The sequence below is a fragment of the Nyctereutes procyonoides genome, unplaced genomic scaffold, assembly GCF_905146905.1.
Source record: "Nyctereutes procyonoides isolate TBG_1078 unplaced genomic scaffold, NYPRO_anot_genome, whole genome shotgun sequence".
NCBI classification, from domain to species: domain Eukaryota; kingdom Metazoa; phylum Chordata; class Mammalia; order Carnivora; family Canidae; genus Nyctereutes; species Nyctereutes procyonoides.
The window spans coordinates 35,341,728-35,365,840 of NW_026575135.1; the positions used below are offsets into that span (position 1 = coordinate 35,341,728).

At 43.5% G+C, this 24,113-nt stretch overlaps 1 protein-coding gene across 3 annotated transcripts; it reads left to right on the top strand.

Annotated features, from left to right (window-relative positions):
• Positions 1-1,615: 1,615 nt before the first annotated feature.
• On the top strand, positions 1,616-20,662 carry PLIN2 (perilipin 2). 3 transcript variants are annotated; one of them, XM_055301838.1, is made up of 10 exons: positions 1,616-1,839; positions 3,124-3,219; positions 3,364-3,415; positions 3,672-3,867; positions 6,299-6,381; positions 7,225-7,510; positions 8,080-8,261; positions 9,723-9,857; positions 10,536-10,826; positions 20,251-20,662. In XM_055301838.1, exons 3-10 carry the CDS (start codon positions 3,386-3,388, stop codon positions 20,389-20,391), a joined length of 1,344 nt encoding a protein of 447 aa, XP_055157813.1. In that variant the 5' UTR covers positions 1,616-1,839; positions 3,124-3,219; positions 3,364-3,385; the 3' UTR covers positions 20,392-20,662. The 3 variants fall into 3 exon arrangements, with proteins under 3 accessions (XP_055157813.1, XP_055157815.1, XP_055157814.1); XM_055301840.1 differs by lacking the exon at positions 20,251-20,662 and having other exon boundaries at positions 1,625-1,839; positions 10,536-11,391; XM_055301839.1 differs by lacking the exon at positions 3,124-3,219 and having other exon boundaries at positions 1,785-1,839.
• The last annotated feature ends 3,451 nt before the right edge of the window (positions 20,663-24,113 follow it).

Sequence of the window (24,113 nt, forward strand, 5' to 3'; positions counted from 1 at the left end):
GTTCATTGACTCAGGAAGACAAAAGAGGGTTGTAAATGCTGGCTGCTCCATCCTCTTGTGGCTTGGCCTCAAGCCCCGGGAGCCCTCTCCCTTACAGGCAGAGAGAAACAAAAGGAAGCTTGCTCCTCCTTCAGGAAGACAAATAACTCAAAAGGAAAAATTGGAGCCCTTTGTAGGTGAAAGGGCAAGAGTGTTCTGTTGCAAAATGAGAGGTCAGATTGGAGGGAAGTAAAAAAAGACCCAACTCCTCCTTATTCAAAATTCAATACATTCCTGACATCTTACATCAGAGCAGGGGTTAGATTAACAACTGGCACACCAAACCTCTGCTTACAGCCCTAACAAAGCTGGAACACAAAAAAAGAAAGAAAGAAAAAAAAAAAGAATTTGATCGCTTAAAGTACTGAAAATGTCAACACAGTGGGGGGAAACCGAAAAACAAACTCAGGACCTTTTTGGACTAACACTTACCTAATGGTTTGGCATGTGTTTTATTTTGAATCACATGGTACGAGAGGAAGAAGTACTGTACTTTCTTGCTTAAGGCCTCTAGTTGTATGAATTCGGTCTTGTATAAGGGATACGTTTTTAATGGATCAATTTGGAGCTTTAGATAAACAGCATCTACGTGCACGCGACGTTAGTGAAGTAATTGAGGTCAATGTCTTTGCGGGCTTTCCACCGTTCTAACGCCACTGCTGGACAAAGCCAGCCTCCAGGCTCCAGCGTCGATCCGCGGTGGGAGGCGGAGGGCCCAGCGGCTGCCAGCAACCCTGCCACCTGTCCCTTGTTTACCTTCCCTGTGAGAGCGAGAGGGGGCGAAGGCCGGCGGCAACAGCACCTGGAGATCCCCTGCCGCGCGGGTCGGGTCGGGGTCAAGCCCACGGAGCCGTCGCCGTTGCACAACTCGTCGTAGGCTCAGATAATCTGGTGCAAGTCCTTGCATTTTATTTTATTTATTTATATTTATTCATGAGACACACACAGAGAGAGAGACAGGCAGAGAGAGAGGCAGGCTCCAAGCAGGGAGCCCGACGCGGTACTCGATCCCAGGTCTCCAGGATCACACCCTGGGCTGAAGGCGGCGCTAAACCGCCGCGCCACTCGGGCTGCCCAAGTCCTTGTATTTTAACAGCGAGAAAACGGGCTCACATGTTGGCGATTTAACTTCCTAACTCCCTCGCTTCTAAAAAGCATAACCTAAAATTCAAAAAAAAAAAAAAAAGGCCATCTTGCATAATAAGCCTAGACAGCTACCATCCTGGAAAGGTTTGGGTTTAAGTGTCCCTGAGGAAAAAAAAAGGGGGGCCAAAGGACCGCATTCCAAGGCACTTTTTGAGGCCACGCGACTCAGCTTGCTCGAAATGCGAACTACATCTGGATGACTTTTAAGACAAGGGAGCAATAAAATCATTCTACGGGTCCGTCATCGGGTTAGAATTTCACAAAACTTTAGAAATGATTTCCTTGCTAAAAAAAAAAAAAAAAAAAAATAGGTCGAAAAGCCCTGGTTTCCCTTTTTTACAGGCAGTTCTCCTCCGAGGACTGACGGGAATCAACAGGTCACTGCTCAGTCGTGCGCGCAACTCTGCCGCCGCCTTTTGCAAACCCCGGCTCGCGGCACCCCCCGCCCCCCCGCCCTTACCGTGCAGCCCGCCCTCCTCCGCGGGAGAGCGGCCCGGGGGCGGGGCCTGGGGCTGCTCCGCGTCCCGGGGCGGTCACGTGGTGCGGGGGCGGGGCGGGGCGGGGCGGGAGGGCTATATAGCCGGGTCGCGGGTCCGGCTCCCCAGGCGCCGCGCGGGACTCTCGGGGCCTTAGCTTCGGCGCCGCGGACGGCAGGTGGGTGCGCGCCGCCTCGGGGCTGGGCGGGCCGGCCGGGTGCGCCGCGCCGCGGGGCGGGGGCGGGGGTCCCGGAGCCTCGCTCCCTCGCTCCCTCGCCGCCTCGGGGCGGGGCCGGGGCCGGGGGGGGCGGGCTCCTGGGCCTGCGCGTGCCACCTTTGCTGTGGCTGTGGCTGTGGCTGTGGGGTCTCTTCCGCCGGCAGCTTCAGCGCGGGCGTAGCTTCAGGCTCGCTGGCGGGGTAACAGTATCCATTTGTCCCGAAAGTACGTTCCTGAAGAGGAAATGCGCCAGCAGGTCGGCTCCGGGCGGAATTTTGTTGCGCGGTTCCCAGCCACAGGCGGGCGGTGGGGGCTGCGCCCGACCTGCGCCTGCGGGGGGCCCGTCCTCCCGGCCGGTGGCGCCGGGACCCCGGGCGGCGGGGGGAGAGGGGGTGGAGTCCCCGGCCGGAGGGAGCGGGCCGCGAGCGGACGGTGCGGTGCGGGTTCTTCCTTCTGGGCCCCGCGGCGCAGCAGCCAGGCCGCCTGCTGTGCGCGCTAGGTCGTGGGGGCCGCTGCGTTTACGTTTCAGAGCCTGGAGGGATCCCCGGGTGGCGCAGCGGTTTAGCGCCGCCTTCAGCCCGCGGCGTGATCCTGGAGTCTCGGGATCGAGTCCCACGTGGGGCTCCCTGCGTGGAGCCTGCTTCTCCCTCTGCCTGTGTCTCCGCCTGCCCCCCCCCCCCCCGTCTCTCTCTCGTCTCATGAATAAATAAGTAAAATATTAAAAAAAAAAAAAAGCCTCCTGGAGTCCTCGATTCCTCCCAAGGAATAAATCCCCCCAAAGTGCTTCCCCTTGAGAGTTCTGATTGTTAAAAATGTATTTGACTTGAAATTTCTTTTTTTTAAAAAAGATTATATATTCGTGAGAGACCCAGAGAGAGGGGCAGGGACTTAAAGAGGGAGAGCAGGCGCCTCATAGGGGGCCCGAGGGTGGGAGTCGAACCCCAGACCCGGGTCACGCCCCGAGCGGAAGGCAGACGCTCTACCGCCGAGCCACCCGGGCGTCCCGGAAATGTCTCGTTTTTTAAAGATTTAATTTTTGCGTAATTTGTACACCCAACATAGGGCTTGAACTTCCAACTCTCTCATGCTCAGGCACCCCGGCTCTTTTAGTTTTTAACAGGGATTTTAACTTGGTTCCGATGTTTTTTTGTGAACGGATGTTTCTCTACTAAAAGCACTTCTATCATCCCGGTGGACAAATACAAATATCTGGATAACACAGTCTCTTTGCTTTTCCCCCCACAGACCCTCTTTTCTGTTGGAACTTTACCCATTATTTCTGAAAGGCCGCCTCAGAACGAGTTTGCCTGAAAACTCGGCTGAAAAGCTGAGCCTGAGAAGGTATGGGGGAGGGTGGAGAGAAGTGCAGAAGACTATGCTTAACCTCATCTTGAATTTTTCTTTTCTTGAAATTCACATTTACTTGGATGGGGAATGAATCTGAGAGAGCCTTCTGGCATCCTGAAATAAGTTTCTCTTCCACAGATCTCTTTCTCCAAGAAGAAAAATGGCATCTGTTGCAGTTGATCCACAACCGGTATGAATTTTATTTTATTTATTTTATTTTTTTAATTTTTTTAATTTTTTTAATTTTTTATTTTTTTATTTTATTTATTTTGTTTTATTTATTTAATTTATTTTTTATTTTATTTATTTTTTTTATTTATTTTATTTATATTTTATTTTATTTATATTTTATCTTATTTATTTTATTTTATTATTTCATGGTCTTGATTTCTTTCCTTCCACCGTGTGTTTTGAAGGAGTTAACATTTTCTTCTGCTTGATTGCAGAGTGTGGTGACTCGGGTTGCCAACCTGCCCTTGGTGAGCTCCACATACGACCTTGTTTCTGCGGCTTATATCAGTACAAAGGATCAGTATCCGTACTTGAAGTCTGTGTGCGAGATGGCAGAGAAGGGTGTGAAGACCCTCACTTCCGTGGCTGTGATGAGTGCTCTGCCCATCATCCAGAAGCTAGAGCCACAAAGTGAGTTCTGGTTTCTTCCTTGAGATGCAGCCCAAGGGATTGGGTAGGGGTGAGCCAGGAACTGTCTAGAATATGTGGATGCCAGCCTTATGCCCCTGGTACATAGAGGCAATGTCAGGGAATCCTTAATCATTCCTGAGCCATATGCTGCCTTGACTTAGAAACTGCCACATGGCCCTCATTGTCCTAGAAGGTCTGCCTCCTAACAGTAGATGTTCTGTAGAGTTTAAACGTTCCCCCAGAGATGCCTCTGTGGTGACAGCTGAGATCACAAGGGGAGTGAGTGGGTGAACTGAAATAAGGACTTCATGAACTATTTTCAAAAGTAACAGTGCTGAGATGTAATTAACACCAGGTAGTCCACTCACTTAAGTGGTTTTCAGTTTCTTCACAGAGTTGTGTAAGTATCTCTACAATTGATTTTAAAACCTTGTCATCACCTGAGAAAGGAACCTCATACCAATTCCTGTTTTGGGATTACTGGAAATAATATGATAATTGCACATCTTTGTGAATGAACTTCATGCCACTGAATTATGCATTTAAAAAGGTAAGGTGTAGGGACACCTGAGTGGCTCAGGGCGTCATCTCAGGATCTGGGATGGAGTCCCACATCAGGTTCCCTGTGGGGAGCCTGCTTCTCCCTCTGCCTATGTCTGCCTCTCTCTCTCTCTCATGAATAAATCAAATGAATCATGAGAGAGACAGAGAGGTGGAGAAGCAGGCTCCACGCAGGAAACCTGATGCAGGATCACGTTCTGGGCCGAAGGCAGGCACTAAACCATTGAGCCATCCAGGGATCCCAAATAAAATGAATCTTTTTTTTAAAAAAAAAAAAAAAAAGAAGGTAAGGTATATCTTATGTATTTTGTTGCTACAGTTAAAAAAAGGAAGAACCGGGCAGCCCCGGTAGTGCAGCGGTTTGGTGCCGCCTGCAGAATGGGGTGTGATCCTGGAGACTCGGGATCGAGTCCCACGTTGGGCTCCCTGCATGGAGCCTGCTTCTCCCTCTGCCTTTGTCTCTGGCCCTCTCTCTGAATGAATGAATGAATGAAAAAAAAAAAAAAAAGGAACCATACCCCCCCCCCCCCCCCCGCAAAAGGAAGAAACCTTATATCCATTGGCAATCTCTTCCCCATTCCTTCCAACCCTCTTAGGCAACTATTAATCTCTTCTGTTTTTATAGATTTCTCTCTTGGACATTTAATATAAATGGAACCATGAAGAATGTCTCTTCATGACTGGCTTCTTTCACTTAGTGTAATGTGTTCAAGGTTTATTCATATTGTAGTGTCACATCAGTACTTCATTCCTTTTTATTCTGGAATCCTACTCTATTGTGTGGATAGATAATACTTTATTCATTCATCAAATGATGGACATTTGAGTTGCTTCCATTTTGGAGGATGATGGATAACGAATGCTACTGTGAACATTTGTGTACAGTTTTTTTTTTTTTTTTTTAAGATTTTATTTATTCATGAGAGAGGAGAGGCAGAGACACAGGCAGAAGGAGAAGCAGGCTCCATGTGGGGAGCCTGATGCGGGACTCAATCCCGGGACCCCAGGACCACGCCCTGGGCTGAAGGCAGGTGCTAAACCACTGAGCCACCCAGGGATCCCCTGTGTACAAGTTTTTGTGTGGACATAGGTTCTCAGTTGTCCTGGGTAAAAACCTAGAGGATTGCTGGGTCCTCTAATAACTAAGCTTTAGAGGAACTGCCAGACTGCAAAGCAGCTGCACCGTTTTGCATTCCCACCAGCAGCTTTTGAAGGGTCCCATTTCTTTGTGTTATTAACCACCTTTGAGTAAAGGTTTAAATCATTCCTCTAAATGGTTAGATCATGGACTTTTAGGACTATAAGGAACCTTTAAAAACTGTTTTTCCAGCTCTGCTCTTTCCCAGATAAATTTATTAGTGCTTGGGTAGGTCACCATTGGAAGGAAAGCTTAGACTAAAATCTGGGCTTTGTTGGGCAGATATGGAGTGCTGTTAGCATAGTTTCCTGGTGATAAGCCAAAATACGCTGCCATTTACTGGATTAAGTGTAGGTGGGGATTAACTGGAGTGGAAATAATTCTGAGAGTTTTCAGTTACTTCACTCCTGGAATGAGAGTTCAGGTGAAGCTTGGCTTCTCTTGGCATTAACCCTAGGTGTCAGTTGATGAGGAAGAAGCTTCTTAGCCAGCTTCCTACCTGGCAGGTCACTGCCTCTGCCTGCTTTCCCTTCCACCCCCTTATTTCCCTGTCAGTAGAAGACCATTGTCAGCAACCTGCTGCTGAGCTAGAAACACTAGGCGGTGCATTGTATAATAAATGAAGATCAGCATTCTTGCTAGATTTTGTAATAAAGCCTAAAGTTCAAGGTATAATACTATATATTAATTCTTATGTACACTTAACATTTTCTCCGTTTGTCATTCTTCTAGTTGCGGTTGCCAATACCTATGCTTGTAAGGGGCTAGACAGGATTGAGGAGAAACTGCCTATTCTGAATCAGCCAACAAACCAGGTGAGCTCGGGCAGGAGTGCTAAGGCTTGCTACCGCCTATGTCTTCATGTTCTGTCTGTTTAGCACCGACTGTGCATATCCTAAACAGGAAATATTCTCTCCTCCTGGATGTATTTTTGAAAGGCCACTCCTTTCCTGAATTATTGTCAGGTTACATCTAAAGCAGAGATGAACTAGCCACCTTTGGACTACAATGCTGTTAGTTTGATCTTTGTTGGTTTGTGATTTTTGCCTCTGTAGGTGATAAACGCTCTCACAAATAACTGATTCCCACATAGTATTAGATAAGTGCAGACGTGGTGTTTAGACCTTTTTCTCGTTCAGTGTCTGCGAGCACATCCAGTAGAATGGAGAATGACATCTCTGCCCCTGTGTTGGCCTTCTGGGGCTGTGTGCATAGGGCCAGGTGGGCATGGTATATTTGTCTCCGCTCATAGGCATGTGTGAGCTGCTCTCACTATAAGCACATCAATGTGGAAAATACCATTCTTCTCTACAGTACTCTTTGTGCCTTATTACACATTCATCTAGTTTTTTTTTTTTTAAATCCCTTAACAGATTTTGTATCATTTTACCTCCTTTGCTCTTCCAACAACCTTTAAGTGATGGCAGATAGGGCAGATATACCTGATAAGGAGATTGAGGCTTATTGACTCTTAGAGGATTATTAAAACCTAGAGGATTGCTGGGTCCTCTAATAACACTTAGCAAGTTGCCTAAGACCTAAAGACCTAAAGAGAGTGAAAAGGCCAGATTTCTTCATTAGCACTTCAGTGGGCTGCCTTACTGAATATTTATGCCTCTGCTTCTGCTAAGCCAAGCAATTTGTTTTTTGATTTGTAGGTTGTTGCCAATGCCAGAGGTGCTATGACTGGGGCAAAAGATGCTGTGACCACTACTGTGACTGGGGCCAAGGACTCCATGGCAAGCACCATCAGTGGGGTGATGGACAAGACCAAAGGAGCGATGACTGGCAGCGTGGAGAAGACTAAGTCTATGGTCAATGGCAGCATTAACACAGTCTTGGAAAGTCGGATGATGCAGCTGGTGAGCAGCAGAGTAGAAAATGCACTCACCAAATCAGAGTTGCTGGTGGACCAGTACCTCCCTCTCACTGAGAAAGAACTAGGTAATTTGAGTTTTGTCTTGAACTAATGGTTTATATCTTAAAAGCAGTCTTTTAAAACTGCTTCACTGAATTTTTTTTTTTTTAATTTTTATTTATTTATGATAGTCACAGAGAGAGAAAGAGAGAGAGGCAGAGACACAGGCAGAGGGAGAAGCAGGCTCCATGCACCCGGGAGCCCGATGTGGGATTCGATCCCGGGTCTCCAGGATCGCGCCCTGGGCCAAAGGCAGGCGCCAAACCGCTGCGCCACCCAGGGATCCCTGCTTCACTGAATTTACATCATATATCATAAAAGTCACCTGTTTGATTCTGAGTTAAGAGTTGCCCAACTCACCACAATCAAGTGGTGCAACCTTTATCACACCAATGTCAGATGCAGTAATATGTATATTTTGGGTGGTCAAGCCCAGCAGCAGGCAGGAGCTGTGTTGGGAAAATGAGAGAATAATTGCTTGGTAGTGGGTAGAATGGACTGAGTGAGATCCAGGTTAGAGGCCAGGCTTCATCACTTTTAGCTGTGATCTCTTATGTTTTTTGTACCCCCCCTCTTTTTTCCCCCCTAATTTCAGAAAAAGAAGCAAAAAAAGTTGAAGGGTTTGATACAGTTCAGAAACCAAGTTATTACATTAGACTGGGCTCCCTGTCTACCAAGCTCCGCTCACGTGCCTACCAACAGGCTCTCAGCAGGGTTAAAGAAGCCAAGCAAAAAGGCCAAGAGACCATTTCTCAGCTCCATTCCACTGTTAATCTGGTAAGTGAAACTTCATTTAAAGGTAGCTAAAGTGGGACGCCTGGGTGCCTCAGTGGTTGAATGTTTGCCTTTGGCTCACGGTGTGACCCTGGGATCTGGGGATTGCGTCCCGCATCCGGCTCCCTACAGGGAGCCTGCTTCTCCCTTCTGCCTGTGTCTCTGCCTCTTTCTGTGTGTCTGTCGTGAACAAATAAATAAAAAATCTTAAAAAAAATAATCAAGGTAGGTAAAGTGAGTTCATTTATGTCAAGGGATGAGAGTAAATGTCATGAAATCCAATAATTTTTTTTTTTTTTTTTTAAGATCTATTTATTCGTGAGAGCGAGAAAGAGAGAGGCAGAGACACAGGCAGAGGGAGAAGCAGGTTCCAGACAGGGAGCCTGCTTGGTACTCGATCCGGGGTCTCCAGAATCAGGCCCTGGGCTGAAGGCGGCGCTAAACCGCTGAGCCACCTGGGCTGCCCAAAATCCAATAATTTTAATCTTAATGAAAAACCCAATAGAAAATGGGCAGAGTACAGACAACTCGCAGAAAAGCAAGTATAAGTAGCTGAATTCTATGAAGCAATGTTAATCTTACTGTGAGGGACCCAATTACAGAGGCTTCTCTTGGCCTATCACATTGGCAAAGCTTGACGCTGTGAGTAATGAGGTAGGGAAGACAGCATGCTTGCACTTATGCACTTCTGGGGGATACAGGGACTATTCTGAGCAAGCTACAAACACCTCTATCCCTTAAGTGGTTTTATTTTTGGAAATGTTTCCTATATCACCTAGTAGGAAACTAAATTGCTACATCATAAAAGACTATTGTGTAGCCACTGAAAGTTGCCAAATTACAGAACAGTATGTAGTGTATTGCCATTAGAATCTGGTTTCTTGAAAGGGGAAAAAGATAGCTGGCAACAGGGAAAGAGGATGTTTTAATTCTTTTTCCTTTTGTAGTTTTATCTTTTATGTATGTACATATTAAGTTTGAGTTACCTATGCTAAACTGGAGGTAAATTTGGAGGCAGTGGTTTAATAGTTAAATAGAGGCAGCGAAGAGCTACAATTACTTGTTTGATTTACAAAAACCAATAATTAGGGGATCCCTGGGTGGCGCAGCGGTTTGGCGCCTGCTTTGGCCCAGGGCGCGATCCTGGAGACCCGCGATCGAATCCCACGTCGGGCTCCCAGTGCATGGAGCCTGCTTCTCCCTTTGCCTGTGTCTCTGCCTCTCTCTCTCTCTCTCTCTCTCTCTCTCTCTCTCTCTATGACTATCGTAAATAAAAAAAAAAGAAAATTAAAAAAAAAAGTTTAAAAAAAAAACAATAATTAACAATGATAGCAGGGGTCTCTCCTTAAACTCTCATGGAAATTCTTGTTTTTTATATTGTCTGATTGATAGTCTATATCTGAGAACCAGCTAACATAAATACCTGACAAGTTTGTTCCTTTGTGTTATTTCAATGTGCTCCAGATTGAATTTGCCAGAAAGAATGTGCATAGTGCCAACCAGAAAATTCAAGGTGCTCAGGATAAGTTCTACCTCTCCTGGGTGGAGTGGAAAAGAAGCATTGGCTATGATGATACAGATGAATCCCACTGTGCTGAGGTAAGACACTGGGGACAGAGTCTTCCACTACAGTTTCTGAAGATGTTCTTACCAAATTTTCACTTTCCATTTTCCCATTGTTCCTTAGAATACTCTTCTTTATCAAAAGTTTGAAAAATGCTGTGTACATAGGTCAAGTGACAGAAAAGGAAAACATGCAGTAACTTAACCTACAGACACATGTGTTGGCCATAACAGTACTACTAAATGAGAAACATGGCCTTACGCTCTTACTGGGTATAGACAGGACTATTGGGGAATATAAGCATTTTTACTGCTACAGTGCTTTTGGACAGCATAAACAGAGGTGCCATGAGAATACATAAGAAAGGAACCTAACTCAGCCTTTGAGTGAGGATGGTTGAGTCAGATGGCTTCCGGGAAGAGCTTGATGCTAAGCTGCAATCTACCGGGTGAATAAACTAGGTGAAAGGGCACTAATGTTCCAGACAGAACACTAGCATGCTGTGGTCCTATGAGGTGGTTCTTTGGGTTCCAGAAGTTAGTACGAGTATCCCTGAAAAGTGAATAATACTGCTCTATTCAGGGTTCTCAGGATTTTTAAAAGTCAAATAATCCATGTATGTGCTAGGCATATAACCAGTTTACTGTAATTGAACTGATTCATAAATAGCACTATTGGATCTATTGCTAATTTTTCAACTTGTTTGTTTTTAGCTCATTGAGTCACGTACTCTGGCTATTGCTGGCAACCTGACTCAGCAGCTCCAGACCACGTGCCACACCCTGCTGTCCAATATCCAGGGGTTACCACAGAACATCCAAGATCAGGCCAGTCACTTGGGGGTGATGGCTGGTGACATGTACTCAGTGTTCCGCAATGCTGCCTCCTTTAAGGAAGTGTCTGACAGCCTCCTCACTTCCAGCAAGGGGCAGCTGCAGAAAATGAAGGAGTCTTTAGATGATGTGATGGATTATCTTGTTAACAACACACCTCTCAACTGGCTGGTAGGTCCCTTTTATCCTCAGCTGACCGAGTCTCAGAATGCTCAGGACCAAGGTGCACAGAAGGACACAACCAGTCAGGAGGTCCAGCAGCCTGAGGACAGAACACATTAAAGCTGTTCTTGGTGCAGCAGGCCACATGATACTTTTGTTATGTTGAAATTAACCTGCTAGGCAACTCTGAATTGGGGAAGCAGCTAAAGATCCTCAGTTGTAGTCATTTCTAACTGGATTAAGAGCTTTACAATTTTTGGCATTAGCAGATGAGTTCTTGTTTACCTGGCTGGTAAGAAAAGAGTGATAGGTTGGTCAGCCTAGCCAGGAATCCCAGAAAGTTTCAATGAATTTATGGCCTCATCCTGTTAACATTGTTGCTGTTTGTTTGTATTGAATAAAAACACCCTCATGTGAGCTGTGGTGTAAACTGGTATCTGTTCCTGTCTGGTCTGAGCAGGCTTCATCTCACTGGTTTGTTTCACAAAGCATGCCTGTGTGACTTTAGGGGTTTTGTTTTTTTTTCATGAAGGAATGTGCCCTATGAATTCAATAAAATTCACTGCAGAATAGATCAAGTCTATGCTTGTGTGTTCCATGTGCTTTTGTGTGTTGCTTTCATAGAGCTGTTTGGCCTGCATGACAGGGGTATGAATACACATATATGAATTCCAGTCGACCCTCTGGGGAATTTGGCAGGGTACTAACATTGGAAGGTGAGTGCTAAGAATGGAGTGTTTGATAACAGGTTTTATTTTATTTTATTTTTTTAATTTATGATAGTCACAGAGAGAGAGAGAGAGGCAGAGACATAGGCAGAGGGAGAAGCAGGCTCCATGCACCGGGAGCCCGATGTGGGATTCGATCCTGGGTCTCCAGGATCGCGCCCTGGGCCAAAGGCAGGCGCCAAACTGCTGCGCCACCCAGGGATCCCTGATAAGAGGTTTTAAACAAAATAAAGCTAATGTGAATACAGGAATTTTTACAAGGTGACAGTTACTACCTTTGTGTCTCCCTGTTTACTCAACCTCTGAGAGGGGATTTTTAAGCCAGTGGAAGGCTGCTCATGGCTGACTGCCTTGCTGAAAAGGAAACAAAACTGAAAAAGGAAGCCAGTGAGTGACTCTTGGCATCAGTTTCATGTAAAGGCAGCAGGCATTTCTTGTTAAAGGGCTGTTGAAAGTGTGAGCCCTGAACTGAGACTGGTTGGTATCCGTTCTCAACTGGACTGGACTTGCTGTATTGTCACTTTGACAAAAAGTCACTAACACTAGTTGCTGAGATACCTTTTAGAAGAGCCTGTGAAAGTACTTAGAAAGACTTTAGGCCCTCTGCGGGAACGGCTGCTTACATCCTCCCTAGGATATTCAGACTTCAACTGGGGGGAGGAAATCTCATGAACTGCCTTATAACAAAGCTGCAGGATGCCACACTATTTCAAAAATAACTTAGGACTTGTGAAATAGAGCTACATGCTTCTGTCTTCCTGCTAAAAGGTTAGTAAGGCTGTCCTTTGGCGGAACTGGAGTCTAAGATTGTCTCCCCTTTTCTACCCTGAACAAGGAAGCCGTGCTTACCTACATACATCTTTGATGTGAGACCTCAAAGTTTACAAAGTTACAGAACTAAAATTTCCCCCTTGTAATGCCAGGAATCAGTAACAGGTGAGTTCAATTGAAAGGGAGGGACTCACTGAGATACTTGAAGCCAAGGAGCACCTGGTTTCTGGGAAGGTGGACTGCCAGGTTCCATCTCAGAAGCACATGCCTGCCTGCTCCCAGTAACACATTCTAGAGCAACTGCCTCTTTTTCACTTTCCCTTAAAACTTTTTTTTTTTTAAACTTAATTCAATTTGGACATGATTCTGCCCCTTTGACCCAAGCCTCCTATCTTGTGGTTTATTCTTATTGGTTGGAAAATTATATACCCACCTTATCCTGAACAAACTTCTGTTTCCCATCATAGAAGTTATAGTGCCAACTGAATTGCTTATGAAAATGAGACCATTCTCAAAGCGATTCTTCATGAGCAAGACAATATGAAGACTACTCTTAGCTTCCAGAAGAACACCGCTAGCCCTCGTTTTTTGCTATGTGCTGTGCGTACTTGTGGTTTTGTCTGTCCTTGTGTCTCAAGTTTGTGACTACGTGCATTCCCTTCCATTGTCAACATGTCCCAAAGTTGTGTTCTTGCATCTTACAGCTTTATTGTTGCATAAACTGGCAGTTTTGGTTTAAACAGACTTCCCCAAGGAGGACAATTCTTGTGAGAAAAAAAAGTTGACTAAGCACAGTAACTTTGGAATGTTTTTAAACATTTGGCTGCATGAAGGCTGGCATGGCATGTTTGTTCAAAGATGTTTTTTCCTTTGCATGTAATAATAATACAGATTCTGGTTAGTTCTGGGTAAAAAAAATCAAAGGAATATGGTGTCCTAGACATTAATCTCTTAGCCTTAGCTTTCTATCCTGCAATGTAAAATTAGCGATGCTTTCACAGATAGAAGTGAAGTATTTGAGGGTGGGGTGTCTTTTTCTGTTTTGCACTAGAGGCATGGGGACACCCATCTGTAGGGTAGTGACCTACAGTATGTTTAACTTGCCAGTTCAGATGTAAGTATGTAGTAATATCTGGCCATGATTAGGGAAATATAGCCACTTTGATAAGGCATTATAGATATGGAAAATCTAATGAGTTGAAAAAGGAAAAACAAATTTGATCTAAACTATCCTCTTTATTTTGTTTTTATTTTTTAAAGATTTTTATTTATTTGGCATACGGAGTGAGAATATGGAGCAGGGAGGGGAGAAGCAGGATCCCCACCCAGGAAGGAGCTGCATAGAAGGCTCAATCCCAGGACCCTGAGATTATGACGGAGCCAAAGGCAGATGCTTAAATAACTGAGCCACCCAGGGCCCCCTGAGCTCTCTTTTAGAATACCATTTAGTTCATGGAGGTGGCTGGTGAGGGAGGAAGGAATACAGAGCAGGGTAGATATTTGTGCATAAATCTTTAAGAAATGAGTCTAAAGAATGAAGAAATGAAGTCTAAATAATGCCTCGGAGAGGAAATGGGGTATGGAAAGGAGGGTCCCTGGCCAGTCTGATCTCCCTGGGTTTTCATGGACTTTGGACTGTGGCCAGCTCCAGGAGGTGACCTAGCACTGAGGTCTGCGTGGATGATGATCTTGTGAGATATGTAGGTAGCTACATTATTCTGGATATGTAGTTGCATTAAAAAATGATTTAATTCAGTATTTGAGTTTTTTTTTTTTTTTTTAAGATTTTATTTATTTATTCATGAGAGATAGAAGCAGAGACACAGGCAGAGGGAGAAGCAGGCTCATGCAGGGAGCCTGATGTGGGACTCGATCCAGGGTCTCCAGGATCACGCCCTGGGCTGAAGGCAGGTGCTAAACCACTGAGCCACCCAGGGATCCCTGGTTTTTTTTTTTGTTTTTTTTTTTGTTTGTTTGTTTTTTTAAGATTTTATTTATTCACAAGAGACCTAGGCAGAGGGAGGAGACGCAGGCTCCATGCAGGGAACCTGATGGTGGGACTCAATCCCAGGACTCCAGGATCACACCCTGAGCTGAAGGCAGATGCTTAACCGCTAAGCCACCCAGGCGTCCCAGTATTTAAGTTTCTAATGGTATAAGACATGAAGTGTTCCCTGATGAGAATGGAAAGACCAGAAACTTTCCTCAAGAGATGCTTATAGTCTTAGGGGAAGCTTGTTGAATATTCAAATGATATCCTGGTTTAGAACACTTCATTCTTTACTCTGGCCCCAGGCTGCTAATTTAAAAATTCTCTACCTTTATTACAAAATTAAGCTATGAAATATTACATTTAAGCATAAGGCAGTATAGGAATGGCAGGGCACCTGACTCCCTGCTCAGTGGAAAATCTTTCTCCCTTTGCCCCTCTCTCCTGCCCCTCCCCCCCAACCCCCCACCCTGCTCTTGCTTTCTCTCAAATAAATAAAATCTTAAAAAACAAAACAAAAAACTACCCTGTTAAAAGGAATGGCAGGGCAACAATTTGGGTTTTCAGTTTTATTGGTCAAAGCAAAAAAAGCTAATTTAGGTGATAATTCCTGTGAGGGGAAGGAAAAGTTCTAATGCCTTCTAGAACTTAAGTGAGGAAAGTAATGGACAGCATTGTTAACTGACACTTTACAAAGGTCAAGAATAGATTAAATGGTACTTTTATGTAGATAATGATGGAGAAATAGTTACCAATGTTTTCATTTCTCTTGGGTATATACATGGGAGTGGAACTGTGAGTGGGTCATATAGCCACTGCGTCTAATTGTTTGTGGAACTGCCAAACTTTCGAAAGTGGCTGCACCATCTTGCCTGCCCACCAGCAAGGTATGGGGATTCTGATTTCTCCACACCTTCACCAACAGCTGTTATCTGGCTTTTATTCTAGCCAACCAGTTAAGTGGAAACTTAGCATTAGAGTAAGTAGATGTTGAATAGTGTGAGTCAAACATTTGTCCTTTGTCCTTTTGTTTTGTCTACTCCACACAGGCTAGAGCACAGGAAAACTTAACTAAGGTCGCTGATATCTATCAGACTGACTTTTTTTTTTTTTTTTAGATTTATTTATTCATGAGAGCCAGAGGCAGAGACAGGCAGAAAGAAGCAGGTTCCTCTCAAGGGGCCCAATGTGGGACTCGATCCCAGATCCCCGGATCACGCCCTGAGCCAAAAAGGCAGACCTCCACCACTGAGCTACCCAGGTGTCCCCAGACCAACTTCTTGTATAAAATAGCTCTAGTGAACTCTCTGCACGAATAACATATCTCCTGCCTTCTCTGTCTATGCCAGGGATCATCAACTGTGAAGATTGATAAAATGCAGATTCCTGGGTTTCACATCCAGTGAATCTGTTTGTTAGGATTGGTGGTAGTACCAGGCATCTGCACTTTATAAAAGCATCCTTTAAAAACAAACACAAACACAAACCAACCTAAAAGCATCCCTGAAAAATAAAAGCATCATCCCTAGTGATTCTACTTCAGGTGATCCACTGAGTATTCTTAGAGAACCAAAGGAAACAAGAAACAAATTATTCTAATCAGAGACAAAAATAGGACTAAGGTTACCTGTAGTCTCTTTTCTTCAAATAAGACTCTTAGTGTGGGTTCCATTAAGTGTCCTAAGATCTACTCTTGATTTTCCTGCTCAAATGAATTGAATACATAGGAGCTAACAGTGACTAGTTGAATGTTGTGCCAGGGATACCAAGAATCGCTTTAATTTTGGTGGGATCACTGGCACCCTGCTTCTTACTCTGAGAGTTCTAGTCATTTCCACAGACTTGTTAGCTATGGATAAAGCATCAGGGTGTGAGAGGGTGTTTCCACAGCAGGGAAGGGGATATGTACCAGGGGATAGTACTGTATCAAACTATTCAAGTGAAGCAGAACCAAGATGCTCCCAGCTCTCTAGCCTACAAGCACTTCAACAAGCTACATATGCAATCTGTTATGGATGGTGAGATGCTTCTAAATCCAACCCTGAACAGGGTTTTCCTTATTGGTGTTAGATCTAATCATTACCTCTTGTAAGACCCTTTCATAGCCCTATTTATCAAATTATTTTTATACAAACAACTTTCAGGGGTTGTTTTGTTTAAGATTTATCTATTTATTCATGACAGACACAGAGAGGCAGAGACATAGGCAGAGGGAGAAGCAGGCCCCTTGCAGGAAGCCTGATGTGGGACTTCATCCCAGATCCCAGGATCACGCCCTGATCGAAGGCAGACGCTCAACTGCCGAGCCACCCAGGCATCCCTCAAAGTTTAGGTTCCTAAAAAAGATTTTCTTTATTAGAGAGAGAGTGAGCTTGAGAGCATGAGCAGGGGGGAGGAGCAAAAGGAGGGGAAGAAGCAGACTCCCTGATCAGCAGGGAGCCCAATGCAGAACTCAATCCTGGGACTCCAGGATCATGACCTGAGCTGAAGACAGACACAAGTTAAATTCCCAGAGATATTTTTATTTTTTTTCAAGATTTATTTATTTTGAGAGAAAGAGAGCACAGTGGGGAGGAGCAGAGGGAGGAGGAGAGAGAGAATTTCTAACAGACTGAGCTGACCCAGGGCTCAATCCCATTACCCTGAGATCATGACCTGAGCTGAAATCAAGTCAGATGCTTAACTGAGCCACCCAGATGCCCCCATGTTTTTATTTCTGTAATAGTCTCACCTATACAGGGCCCAGGCCACCAGCAGCCATCTTTAGGCAAATTAGAAAATGGCACGTATCCTCAATATGTGTAGCACCACCTTCTCGAAAGTTGTTATAGTAAATATGAGAATCATATAGTAAATATGAAAAATATAAAAAAATATGAAGTCTGTGATATGATAGATGCCCCCTGAGGTCATATGGTAAGCAACCTGCAAAAGGTACATAGGGTCACAGAAATCCTAGCATGGTCACTTGGTTTTCTTGAGAAGAATGTGTATCTGGTTTCCTGTCCTTTCAGGGAGGGACTATGGTTATCTCATTAATTTCATAATTGGCCTCTATCCCTGAGGGGCATTCTCTGCAAGAGACTTCTTACACTCCATCAATGGTCCAGGCTACACTTGTTCATGTCAACGAAAAAGGGACTTATTCTATAGATGTGTGAAGTGATTTATCTTGTGCCACATTTGTAAAAACCTTGTGTAGATGGTCAGGTACAACCACAACATTTTACATTAAACTCACCGTGGAAACCCGATGGACTGTGACTACCTCTTCGTTGCCCCACCTATTTTTTTTTTTTAAGATTTAATTGTTTATTCATGAGAGATACCAAGAGATAGAGAAGTAGAGACATAGGCAGAGGGAGAAGCAGGCTCCGTGCAGGGACCTGATGTGGGACTTCATCCCGGAACTCCAGGATCATGCCCTGGGCTGAAGGCAGAGGCTCAACCCCTGAGCCACCCAGGTGTCCCTCCCCACCCTCTATTTTATTCACAGCCCCCAAGTGGGTTTTGCAGATAGCCAAGAATTTAATGGGAATGAGACACTCTGGATCTTTCTGGATATATGAAAGGGGAATTATTCATGTGGCTCTTCTAAAGCATCTCAGGTACTAGAGGCATTTTTGATGATTGCATTGAAAATTTTTCTCCTAAATTTTTCTCCTAAAATTTTGAGTGTGGGATCATCAACCTTCTGCAAAGAATTCTGCTTTAGACCAATAGTTACCTAACCTATAGGTGACTTTGGAGGTTGTGTGTGTGTGTGTGTGTGTGTGTGTGTGTGTGTGTGTGTGTGTCTTGGCCTTTAGGGAACTAAAGAAAATAAAAGCTACTGTTGAGCACCTTTTACAAGTTAGGCTCATTCTAACCTTCATTCTTCACCTGTAACCAAATCAATTAGGTCTTTTCCTCACATGAAAGTTGAGGAAACAGGTTGAAAAAATAGGTAGTATGGTGGGGGTTTAGTTTGATGTCTACTGATGTCAAAGGGCATGTAGCTTCTTGTTCTATTTTATAGTTGTTAAAAACAAAGTGATATTGGATGTTGAAACATCCAATTAGTAGAGATAGTTCAGAAGAGAGAGCTAAATAAGATGTATCTTTAATGAATAAAGCTAACACTGCAATAGTTGCTTGCCTGGTTGATGTTCTGAATGAATTTGTATAAGCATTGCTGGCTTTTGTGGGTATCAGGTTGAATCTAATCTTTGCAAAGTGAGCATTCATAAATAGCTAGAAAGCAGTTAGCTCTGCCCAAACTGAGAGCTTCAACAACAAACAGTAGAAGTTCATGCCTCAGACCAGGCAGTTCTCTGAGCACCTGAGTTCTTAGGAAAAAATATGATAAACAAGATTCCCTCTTCTTGTCTGTTTTTCCTCTTGGTTTGTTTTTACTATTTCTTAATTGTAAAATATACACAACATCAAATTTACCATTTTAGCCATTAAAAAGAAAGATTTGTTTATTTTGGGCAGAGAGAGTGGAGAGTGGGTGGCGGTGGGGTGTCCTGAAACAAACATTTCACTGAGCAGAGAGCCCAATTCGAGGCTTGATCCCAGGACCCTGAGATCATGACCTGAGCTAAGATCATGACCTGAGCTAAAATCAAGCTTAACTGACTGAAGAACCCAAGCGATCCATACTTCAGCCATTCTTGCCATCCACTTTAGCCATTCTTAAGTGCACAGATTCAATGGCCTTAGGTATATTCAGCATGTTGTGCCATCATTACCACTTTCTGTTTCTAGAACTTTATCATCCCAAGCATAAACTATACCTATTAGACAAAGACTCCTCTTTTCTTCCTCCCCATCTATCTGTGTTTTGATGGATTTTTGTTGTTAGTGGCTTTGTCCCTGTTAGATGATTAGCTAGCTTTTTTATACCTTACTACTTTTCTGCTTCTAATCTGCTATTGGCCAAGAAACATCACTTAGCTTATTAAAATTGCATGTAAAGTAAGAGTTAATAGAACTTCTTATCCCTAAAAGCCTTTCCAGTGCAGAGATGTACTAGAACTTTGTGATGGTTATTTCAACTATTAAAAGACCTTTTCCTTTCTGAGTTCTTAGGCATTTCTCAAAGGGTTTATATTTGTAAGTCAGATTTATGGGAAGGGGAGCATTACTGTTTTTAAGAGAATAGTAGATTAGGGATGCCTGGGTGGCTCAGTGGTTGAGCACCTCTGCCTTTGGCTCAGGTAGTGATCCTGGGGTCCTGGGATCAAGTCCCACATCAGTCTCTTCTCAGGGAGCCTCTTCTCCCTCTGCCTATGTCTCTGCCTCTCTCTGTGTGTCTCTCTGAATAAATAAATAAAATCTTTTAAAAAGAGAGATAGTAGATTAATAGATGAATAACAAGAAAGGCTTTATATTTTGTATTTTTCAGAAAAAAAAACTTTCACTCTGTAAGTTCTGTGAGACACACACAGAGAGAGAGAGAGGCAGAGGGAGAAGCAGGCTCCATGCAGGGAGCCCGACGTGGGACTCGATCCCAGGTCTCCAGGACCACACCCTGGGCCAAAGGTGGCACTAAACCACTGAGCCACCTGGGCTGCCCATTTTTTTCATTTTTTGAAAATATTTTATTTATGTATTTGAGAGACCAAGTGGGGGAGAGAATACAGCAGGGGGAGGGGCAGTGGGAATAGGAGATGCAGGTGCCCCCGGATTTGGGACTCAATCCCAGGACCCTGGGATCATGACCTGAGATGAAAGCAGACACTTAGCTGATTGAGCCACACAGGTGCCCCTAATTGTTTCCTTTTAAAGAGAAATTTCCTCAGTACTTTTATAATATAAGTGAATTGTGGGTATAAGGCTAGAAGGCATGTCTATGGGGAAAGTAAGGTTCATTCATATGTATTCATGTTTCCATGAGTCCTGGACCTGACAGCGCACTAAATTAGTGTTTGTTTTAATATCCAAGATTCTTCTTTTTCAGGTATTTGACTTCACTGCCATAGACTTGACATCTGAGACTGATGAAATTCCAGATATTATAGCTTTGGAAGAGGAGGATGGATCAGATCATTCACATGATAATGGCCCTGAGTTTTCTCAGGGCAAAATGTTGAATAATTAAAAAGAAAATACTCCTTTTGGCTGAATACACAACTTGTGTCACATTAAACTTCATGCTTGCTCATGTGTTTATTCCTGAGGCTTTGGTGATTAATCTCTTATGGGTTTATCTTTTTTTTTTTTGTTTTCGGCTACTTGGTCATAATTGTAATGAAACTGATTGGTTTAAACTTTTGTAAGAGAACTCAGTTCTGTAGCATTTATCATTTCATATAATTCTTCAAAATTTAATCATTGAAATGCCTATAAAGATTATGCTGTATAATCTTGAATCAGAGTGGGTTTTTTTTTTTCCTTTTGATGTGTGGACGTTTTTCTTTTTGTTTTTGGCCTCCCAGGATGGGGATGTCTCAGTAGGTCTGTAGGTCAGGGTTTTATATATATATATATATATATATATATATATATATATATACACACACACACACACTATACCTTTACTTCCTCATCTGTAAAATGGGCATAGTAGTAGGTTTGTTATTTAGAAAAAGCAAATTAGTATTTGTGAAAAGCTTAGAGCAATGCCTGGCATTGAATAAGTATTAAAGAAGTTGGGATGCTTGGGTAGCTCAGCAGTTGATCTTCCTTTGGCTCAGGGCATGATCCTGGGGTTTGGAATCAAGTCCCACATCAGGCTCCTTGCAGGGAGCCTGCTTCTCCCTCTACCTATGTCTCTGCCTCTCTCTGTGTCTCTCATGAATAAATAAAATCTTTTAAAAAAAAGTATTAAATAAATTGTAGAAACAATGGTTGACCCAGTAATTGTGAGCATCCCTAGTGTCCAAATAGTCTTTTTGAAATACCCTTCTCTCTCAAAGAAATCAGGGCTTCTTGGAGAAATGGCTGATTCCAGATTTTTTTTTTAAGATTTTATTTATTTATTCATGAGAGAGAGAGAGAGAGAGAGAGACAGAGGCAGAAACATAGGCAGAGGGAGAAGCAGGCACCATGCAGGGAGCTCGATGTGGGACTCGATCCTGGGCCTCCAGGATCATGCCCTGGGCCAAAGGTGACACTAAACTGCTGAGCCACCTGGGCTGCCTGGATTCCAGATTTAAGGCAGAAAATATACAATATAATCCTTGAACTTCTTGCTATTCCAGATAGCAAAGGAACAAATTTGAAGAGTTTCCCAATGACTACAGATAGGACAATTTGAACTTCAATAATAATAATAATTGCAATAGACTGAACCCCATCAAATGTGAACCCCCTTGAATATCCAAATATATCATTACACATACAAAGATTTTTTTTAAAAAGTTTATTTGACAGAGAGTAGAGCACATAAGCATGGGGAGCGGCAGGCAAAGGGAGAGAGAGAAGCAGCCTCCCCGCTGAGCAGAGAGCCCCATGTGGGGCTCAATCCCAGGACCCAGGGGCCATGATTTGAGGCAAAGGCAGACACGTAACCTACTGAGCCACCCTGGTGCCCCCATTATACATATAAACAATTTAATTGGTTACCTTCAGGGGATGATAGCAAACCAATTAACTGTAAAAGGGAAAGAATCAACAATTTATCTATCTATCTATCTATCTATCTATCTATCTATCTATCTATTTAATTTTTTTAAGATCTTATTTTAGAGAGGGAGAAAGAGTCTCAAGCAGATTTTACACTGAGTGCGCAGCCCCATGCTGAGCCCCATCTCACAACCCTGAGATCCGACCAGAGCCAAAACCCAAAAATCAGATGCCTTAAACGATTGAGCCACCCAGGCTCCCTATTCTTCCTTATATTTTTACCACTAGATAAAAGAGTAAATGAGGGAAAATTCCTATTCTAAAAAGAAAAATAAATAATATCTTGGTCAATTTGGACTTCCATAATAAGTTACCTTAGACTGAGTGGGTTAAACAACACTTATTTCTCACAGTTTTTTTTTAAATATTTTATTTATTTATTCATGAGAGACACAGAGAGAGGCAGAGACACAGGCAGAGGGAGAAGCAGGCTCCATGCAGGGAACTCGATGTGGGACTCGATCCCAGAACTCCAGGATCACATCCTGGGCTGAAGGCAGGTGCTAAACTGCTGAGCCACCCGGGCTGCCCACATTTCTCATAGTTCTGGAGACTGGGAGTTTGCAATCAGGTTTGTCAGTCTGGTTGGGTTTGGGTGAAGACCCTTGCAGGTTGCAGAGTCCACTTCCCTTTGTATCCTCAAATGGTGGAAAGAGCAGAGAGTAAGGGCATTAATCTTATTCAGGAAGGTTCCACCCTTAGGACCTCATCTAATCCTAATTACCTTCCAAAGGCTCTACTTTCTAATACCATCACTTTGAGGAGTAGGACTTCAACATAGGAATTGGGAGGGAGGCACAAACATTCAGTTCATAACAAATAATAAATTAGAATTTTAACATTTTAAGATCCCTAGTAAATTACTAGATCTAGGCATTTAGCATCAATCCTTGTTAATGGCATAAACAAAGCTATGTACAGTCTGATGAAACAACATATGCCAACCATCATCTAGACTTGCCAAAGGGATCATAACTGAATCTCATCAATTCTCTGGATCCAGGTGCCAATTTGAAGGAAATACAGAGGACAGAGACAGAAGAACATGTTGAACTATAGCAAAGGTGCAATCAGTAAAACCCAGAATAAGGGAAGTTATTCAAGTCAAATAGCCTCAGATCCTCAACAGGAAAGTTGTAAGAAAAAGAGGAGTGGAGGGGGATGGAGGAAAGCCTGTATATTAAATATTATTATTTGAGAAAACAAATCTGGGAAAGACTGAAAAAAACTAATGAAGAAGGCAAGGCAAGTATAAAAAGGATAAGACTCAGTGTCTAGAGCAGCACAAATGGTGACATTATGACAACACAAAGAAGTGATTACTATAAAAGTGAGAATGGTGGTTGTTTTTTTGGGTGGGGGGAATGAGGGATTCCTGGAGTGCTGAAAAAGTTTTATTTCTTGTCCTTGGTGGTAATTATAAGGGCATTCACCTACAATAATATATTAAGCTATTTTTTATTTTATTTTTTAAGATTTTATTTATTCATGAGAGACACACACACAGAGAGGCAGAGACACAGGCAGAGGGAGAAGCAGGCTCCCTGCCGGATGTGGGACTAGATCCCTGGCCTCTGGGATCACACCCTGGGCTAAAGGTGGCGCTAAACCGCTGAGACACTTGGGCTGCTCTATTAAGCTATTTTTTAAAATGTAAATTGGATTGCTGGCATATAAATCTTGAGTGGAGTGGCACATGAATTTGGCATTTTCTGAATCTTATTCTCTGGCCTTTCCATTCTTTCTTTATGCTTCTCAATACCCATCAAATAAACCCCCCTTAGAGGCAGTTTTGCTGTTTGCTACTAAAGAACACTAATTGATGTAAGTGGCCTTGGCAAGTTACTATTAGTGGTAGGGTAGGTATAGAAAATTTTTGAGAGAAGCTTTTTTTTTTTAAGATTTTATTTATTCATGAAAGAGACAGAGAGAGAGAGAGAGAGAGAGAGAGAGAGAGAGAGGCAGAGACATAGGCAGAGGGAGAAGCAGGCTCCCCATGGGGAGTCTGATGTGGGACACGATCCGGGACTCCAGCATCATGCCCTGGGCCAAAAGCAGGTGCTAAAACGCTGAGCCACCCAGGGATCCCCGAGAGAAGCTTTTTTGCAGTAAGAAATGGAGTAGTAGCTAGAAAGGCATTGGGGTCAAAGAAAAAAATTTTTTTTTAAGCAATGGATGATAGCATCGCATGTTTGT

Coding starts and splice junctions, on each gene's coding strand:
- PLIN2 (XM_055301838.1), top strand. CDS start 3,386: ATGGCATCTGTTGCAGTTGATCCACAACCG. Junction 8,262..9,722: donor TCCATTCCACTGTTAATCTG/GTAAGTGAAACT, acceptor AATGTGCTCCAG/ATTGAATTTGCCAGAAAGAA. Junction 10,827..20,250: donor ACACACCTCTCAACTGGCTG/GTAGGTCCCTTT, acceptor CTTCTTTTTCAG/GTATTTGACTTCACTGCCAT.